Source organism: Habropoda laboriosa, unplaced genomic scaffold (assembly GCF_001263275.1).
Source record: "Habropoda laboriosa isolate 0110345459 unplaced genomic scaffold, ASM126327v1 scaffold34, whole genome shotgun sequence".
Taxonomy (NCBI): domain Eukaryota; kingdom Metazoa; phylum Arthropoda; class Insecta; order Hymenoptera; family Apidae; genus Habropoda; species Habropoda laboriosa.
Window position 1 is genome coordinate 1,289,403 of NW_017100142.1, and position 7,397 is coordinate 1,296,799.

The 7,397-nt window shown below is 53.7% G+C and overlaps 1 protein-coding gene across 1 annotated transcript in view; it reads right to left on the bottom strand.

Moving 5' to 3' along the window:
- The window catches only part of LOC108572513 (filaggrin-like), a 23,777-nt gene that overhangs the window by 3,941 nt on the left and 12,439 nt on the right, over positions 1-7,397 (bottom strand). The window contains exons 4-5 of the mRNA XM_017934768.1: positions 2,870-2,984; positions 2,412-2,772 (exon numbers count right to left, since the gene is read on the bottom strand). Coding sequence (XP_017790257.1) covers positions 2,412-2,772; positions 2,870-2,984 — 476 coding nt within the window. The remainder of the gene's footprint in view (positions 1-2,411; positions 2,773-2,869; positions 2,985-7,397) is intronic.

A 7,397-nucleotide genomic window follows, 5' to 3' on the forward strand; every position in this document is an offset into this window, starting at 1 on the left:
ACGGAGACAGAGAAATATAGAGAACTAAATTGTACCGGTAGATTTTCTTTGTGGGTTCGCGTTCTTCTCGCGCGTTTCTCGCTAACTTTCTCTAGCTCTCGCTAGAGCAGCGTTCAAAGGCAGCGAAGAAACGGCTCCAAGAACGCAAGCGTATCATCGATACCACTGCGGCTCACGCGGAAACGCTGGATTCTTCGTAATCGAAGATGACGAAGCGACGGAGAATGAGAATAAGAGAGTCGAATGGAGACGGAGGACGAAGAGCGTTATAGAATATTGTATTATAGGCGGGTGTGTATTTGAAGATGAGTTAGGAGGTCGAAAGCCCCCCCCCCCGAGTAGTTTGGTCGAGATTGCGACTTAAAGCAGGAGTGCATCCGCGAAGCAGATGCGAGAGGGATCTGGCTGGCGAAGAAGGTTAAAATTAAAGTAAAACCGAGGCCAGGCGCGTGCTGGCAAAGGGCGCAACAGAGTAGAAACGGTTTGCCGTCGCTCTGTTTCACCGTCGACGGGGGGCTTCTTCTTGGTCGCGCGCACGCGCTCTCCTTTAGAAACCACTCGAGATGATCGCGGTATGTTAAAAGCCGCATTCCCCGTTACCCTTGGCGTTCGGCTAAAGCGACGAGCCGCGTGGAAACCGCAGACGCCGCCGCCCGACGACGTTTCCCAAAAGAATCACCACACCACACCACACCGTGCCACTTCAAAAGCTTTCCAGACTCGCCTCGTCTCGCCTCGTCTCGTCGCGTCTCGTCTCCTCTCGTCCTCCTTGCTTTCTTTGCGATATCCGCCGAGCCCATCCTAATTGCCATATCCAGCCTACCTAACTTAGTGAAGTGCGTCCCTCTGCGTTTTTCACAGAGATCGACGGAGGATCCAGGACGCTCCGCTCGTAAATGCAAGAGAAGAGAGGGAAGGGGAGAGAAGAAAGAAAAGGAAAAAAACAATCCGCTCGACCTTTTGAACCGTGCGAGTCCTTCGGCGAAAGATTACGCACCGCGCGGTGCACTCGTCGCGAGCGTTATCGCGGCGACCGTCGTTGTTGGGCGCAATAATGCCGCATAAAAATAACGATCCGACCACAGTTTTTATCGTAGCGTAAACCGAGAAGAAAAAAACCAGCGACAACTTTCCATTCGGTGGGTGTGCGATGCACTGTCACCACCGACCAACGAGTCGTCATCGCCACCAGAACCACCAGCACCACCACCACCACCACGGTCGGGGAGAATGTCGCGTGCAAACCGCCTCGACGAACGGTTCGATGCGAACTGAAACACGGATAATGCTGGCCTGCGGATGATCGTGCGCGCAGAGGTGAAGATACGCGTGAAATTATCGGAGAATTCGCGGCACCCGAAACGCGCGCGACTAAATAGATATGTACATAAGGACTATTATCGTTTCTGCTGTATCGCGCGTAGACAAAACTAGATTACAAGTATGCGCGCGTTGTCTAGGTCAGGGTCGGCGGCCGTCGTGTATCAATGCGTCTCTTTCGATACCGTGGCCGAGGGAGCGCGTGCCACGCTCGTCAAATGCGCAACACCGTTCCTTTGCCGAAAACGGCCGACAACGTTGACGCATCGCGAAATACGACGATACCAGGCCCTCGATACTTGCCGTTGTTCCAGCATCGCTGCCAAACCGTGGATCTTGGCGCGATTATGCTCACACGCCGCCGATTAAATTTAAGAGAAACGGAACGATCGTACGAAGAAGAAACGAAAGATTGGTCGTCGCTCGTCGCTCGTCGCTCGCCGCCAGCGACCCGTGCAACCACCGATACCACTTGTCGCGGAGATAACCGCGAAAATTCGTACGATCGGCTATTATATATGTAAGTATGTAGTCACCTATCCAGTTGCCGCGACGCGACGGCTGGGTTGCGCCGAGTACGTTTCCATTCGTGTTTCGCGCGGCCAATCGAACACGACGGCAAGGTTGATCCTCTATTTACGTACATATGAATGCTTCGCGACAATCGTTGTAACTTTCACTCCCTCGATGGCAAAACACTCGCCCGCGTACTTCTGCTATTTTTTTCCTTTTCCCGACCAATTACCGACCAATTACCGACGAGTAAGGGGGTACCGTACCAACCACGAGAGAAGCCCTGAAACACGATGCGGTGCGTGTCCTTCCAATCCTTCTCGATTTATCGTTTTTCCAAACATCCACGGAGCGTAACGCGACCCGGCGGTCCTCCCCTCGGAGAAGCCTGGGGACAGCCACCGAAAGAGAAAGAGAGAAAACGAGCGAGAGGGAAGAGAACGGCTGTGTTTCGTCCTCGTGAACGCGAGTGCGAGTGTTGCATAGGCGGGAGGCGAAGAAGACGCGGAGAAACTAGCCGTGTATTTAGCAGAACGGATCAGAAAAAGTGGACGGATCGGAAAAAGAGTGCTACTCACTTGCGCTAAGGCTTGCAGTGGCGGTGAGCTGATGCTGCGTGGGCGTCGACGCTGGGTTCACGGTCTGGCATCTGGACGGAGCGGCGTACTGGGTGGTCAGAGAGTCGTTCGAGGGCGAAGCGTAGTTCCAGGACGAGGCCTCGACCGCCGTGGCTCCGACTCCGGTGCTGGTCTGCTGCGTCGAATAAGACGGACTGTATCCCCGAAAGCTCACCCTACCGCGAAACGGTTGCAAAAAGCCTGGCAATGGCTGATGAGTCACCGTGCTCGACGACTTGCCGCTGTTGGCACCTCCGTAATCCTCCGAGATGGCAGGAAGACCGGTGCCCAAGCCTGTACGTTTCGAGAATCGTGCGTGACTCTTCCATTACATATCTAAGTAAGTACCTACTTCCTTCTTCACCACGACCGACGACCGACGACCGACGACCGACGACCGACGACCGACGACCGACGACCGCCGTCAATTCCGTGGGGCTGGTGGTCATGTAAGGAAGGGCATAAGCGGCTCCGGTTCCCGCCGCGTCTGCCGTTGGCATGCTGCCCAAGCCGCTCATCGAACGATACAACGAACTGAAACAACGACCAAACGTAAACCTAAAACGATCTCGTCATCTTGCAGAAGCGTGAAACGCGATCGCAGGGAGACACGCCCCCACTCCTGGGAATTAATCGTCTCGGAACGAACCGATCTACGCTCGCGACCAGCTGGACACACACGTTCGGCCTTTCGGAAGGCAGGCAACCTCGGCGACGCCGCGGGCCAGTTCAGGTTCCGCGAGAGACCGGAAACGAGAACCGTTCTTCTCTCCGATTCATCGAGCCGTAAATGCGGGCGCGTGCCAACACGGGAGGTTTTTCGATGTTCTTTTCCGAACAACAGCTACCCGGAACACAACTACTCCATTACCATTGCCATTACCGTGCCAGCCATTACCGCTACCGTTACCATTAGCATCGAGAACCCTCCAGCAGTACCTGAAAACTCTCGCCGCCTCGGGCGAAAACGTTTCAGACAGGGCTTCCTAACTTCCTTCCTTCCAACTCGAGCTCGTCGCGGACAATACTAAAGTCACGAAAACGCCGATACGACCGAGCAAAATTTCCTCTTGGCAATATCCGTTGCGCAACTGCAGCAGAACTGGACGCACGCGTGATCAAACTCGCGAGGCTCGTGCGAGAAATCCTCCACCCCGATTTCGAAAGCAACGCGTCGTCGATTCGAACGTCACCGATGTACACGACAGATAGAGAGAGACAGCAATTGGTCGAGAAATCGTGCGCGTCTCTTTATCGCGGAGAACGCGAACACGTTGTGGATCGCAAAGCAAAGCTTGGAGAACGCGTGACCTTGCCGCTTTCCGCGGCTCGTCGGACACGTACCGTTCGATCGGTACGTGCTCCTCCAACGATTCGCGCCTTCTCCCGGAACGGTTTCGCGCCAAACTGAGTCTAGCCACGGTGCGGTGGTATTCGTCGTAAAGGAAACATCGATAACCGCTCAACCACGTCCTTCGCGCGCGTCTTTCACGAAGAACGTTGAGAAAAGTCGAAAGAATAAACGGCGGACGTATGTAAATCGCGTGAAACAAGTTGGAAGGAAAGTCGCGTCACGGCTGGCTGCGCCTCCCGTCAACGCGGAATCGTTTCGGCCTCCTCTTCTTCACCACCTGCAAGGTGGTGCAAGCAACTTCCGCGCGGAAACGCGAGCGTAGCACGTGCTGCGCACTCCGTCGTAATTTCTCTCCGTCAAGACCACCACCGCCACCTTGTCGCGCACGGACGCGCCTCGTTTCACCAGCAGCAGACACGGCCACGCGACATTCCCTGAACCGTGCGCGCCTTTAATAGCTCCTCTTCCGACCAAGCCGGGCGTACCAAGCTAGTCGGCCCTTTTCTACGCGTCATCCGATATCGATACGTCTCGCGCGCCGCCACCGATACCACTTCGGAGAATCTCCGTTCTCCGGTACGCACCCCGCACACCAATTCCTACTCTATATACGATACGTAACCGCGCGCACACCGTCCCGCCCCGCGACAACTTTACTTCAATAACCTAACGCGATCGAATTTCTTCCTAGAACCGAGACCGAGACCGAAACGCTCTCGATCGCGTCGCCAAATCCTCCATTTTCTCGTTTTTTCCGTCTCTATGATTCTCCAAACTACCGTCTATCACTTGGCAAGGGAGAGAAAAGGGAGAGAAAAGCTTAAGAAAAGGAGGCGGTTCGCGAGGAATGCAGATATCGCGAAACCCAATCTAGAAGGTCGGTGGCGACGGGGTTATAGCCCCTGTTACCGGATCGCTATCTGAATCCAGCGAGCCGATAAGCCGCTTCTCACGACAGCAGCACGGCCGCCGTCCGTCGCGAGAGAAGATCCCACCGAGAGAAAACCCGTGACCCCACGAATGTCACACCGGCGCCTCTCGCAGACCTCTTCCACTAGCCGTCACTACCACCTTCGACCTAAAGTCTCGGAGAGTCGAGACGTTTATTTACGAGCAATGTTTTCACAATTCTTATCGGTTTCCCATTTACTTTGTTTTCGTTTCGCGTCCGCGACGAAGCACCGATAAAAATGAAACGTCGTTCGAACGGTACGTGTTCAACGGCTAACGCGGAGGGGGGAGGGCATCGCAGCGGGTTGCCGCGAGGGGCTAAGTGAAACGTGGCAGGACAACTCGTAGTCGTGCTCGTAGTTGATGCTAGGTGGAGTACCGGAACGTACCGATCGTTACGAACACGGAGAAACGCCGTCCAAAGCGACGCGCGTTCCTTCGGTCTCGTGATAACAGTAAAACCAAGGTACAGACGAAAGATTTTAAACGAAGCAAGACAACTTACTGCATGCAGCCCTCTCCTGGTTCCAACTTCTTCCTGACTCTCTTTCTTTCTTTCTTTCTTTCTTTCTTTCTTTCTTTCTTTCTTTCTTTCTTTCTTTCTTTCTTTCTTTCTTTCTTCCTTTCTTTCTTTCTTTCTTCCTTCCTTCCTTCCTTCCTTCCTTCTTCCTTTCTTTCTTTCCTTCCTTCCTTCCTTCCTTCCTCCCTTCCACCCTCCCGCCCTCCCTCCTTCCCAATCACCCGCTCTCCCGCCCTTCTTGCCGCTGTTTCTCCGCTTTCGTTGTTTCGTCCACCTCTTCGACGGCCAACTTTTCGATCGAGCGGATGGACGAAAGAAGGTCGTGCGAAAGAAACGACGCGGTCGTGTCACCGAACAGAGAAACGTACCGGCCGGAATATAATCCGACAGTGTGTGCACAAAACGTCCAAGCGAATGGCGTTAGGAGGACCTCGAACGTGGTCAGGATTTCCCCTTCCGCGGATCTCTCCCTTCCTTCGTGTCTTTTCTCCGTTCGTTCGCGTCCCCCCTCGCGATACCTCGCTCCCGCCCTCGATTAACGCTCCTCTCTCGAGCATTCCTCGTCAATCCCCACCATTCTCGTGGCAAGCTGCTTCTACGAACTACATACCACCGATCCTGCCGCTACCTCTACCTCTACCTCTACCTCGTCGATGCACCTACTTCTCCTCCTGTCCCTCTTCCTCCATCCCAATCGCGCCCCCGAACTATCGAAAAACAGACCAACAACTGCACGTGCATAGGCGCGCAGAGAGTGAACGAGGAAAAGTATTGCCTCGGTTTGTACCATAGTTTCTCCGTCGAGACGTAGCGTAAATAGTGCCGAGGCAAAAACGCGCTAAGGAAAAAACCGAGAACACGCGTCTCGCCTTACTTTCATTCACCACGATCGCTACGTTTCCTCTTTTTTCACTCTTTTTTTCTCTACGCGACTCCTACTATGGATATACGTATGTATGTACGCGTTCCACGTTTTATAAGTAAACGGTATACATATATGTACGCGCTGTTCGAAAACCAATAGGAAATTACACTCTGTCTCTGACTCTGTCACTGTCGCACTCGCAACCGCGCGCCGCCGTTCTCGAAGCTCTTCCTCGATGTCGGATGTCGAGTCACGCGATACCGAAAGGTTTCTTGGAACGGAATGGGTACGACACACACGCACACACACACACAGACTCTCTCTCTCGTGCTCTCTCCTTGCTGGACTGTAAACCCTCGGATGATTCACGACGAACTTTGCGTCCAAGATCAACGATTACGATGCGCGCTCGCTCTCCGCTTTCCTTCCGATGGCAAACAAAACGACGGGTGAATAACGAACGAGGTTACTATAAAGCGAGTTCGAAGAGAGAGAACAGGGAGAAGAGAAGGCGAAAACAGAGAACGCGCAGGTTGCGAGATCGTAGACGGTAACCGACGACGAGCAGGCTTTGCGTCATTGGATCGCGCGCTAATCTCGACAACAAGATATCCCGGCGCAAAAAGAGAAACGAAACGTAGATTGTCCTCTGCACCCGAACTTTAGATAGCGAAATTCGAAGGTCGTGGCCCGTGCACGCGCACGCCGCATGAGGAAATCTACAAAGGGTAGCGCGCGACGGTCTCGCGTTATTCCCGAGAAAGGTCCTCCCTTTCCCGTCTTCCCATTTCACCGTAAAATCCAACGCGAGCAAGCCACTCGACTAATCGACGCGACTCCCGATAACGCTCCGTTCTCCCGCTTCGAGACGGACAACGCGCGATCGAAGAATCGCTTCTATCGGAGTCAATAAACTCTTATCGCGACCGCGTAAAAAGAAGCGAGTTCGAGCGAGAATCGATTCTCGACCGACCTATCGATCGCGATCGAAACTGAGAGCTGCTTTTAGCGAATCGCGCGCGTGTACCAAAGAAATCGGCAAATAAGAAAAGGACGCGTTGTTCATTTTCACGAAATGCTGTTGGCATAGGGCCGAGGAGGCGTCACACTGTTTTCCATCCACGGTTTAGTTTTATTTTTCGTTTTGTATCGCCTACGTATACAATAGGTCGGGGGACACGCGGCAGAGGGGCATCTCCTAAGCCCTCGTGCAAATAAAACCGTTTTGCAAGCGGTGGTAAACCACGTAACCTCGTG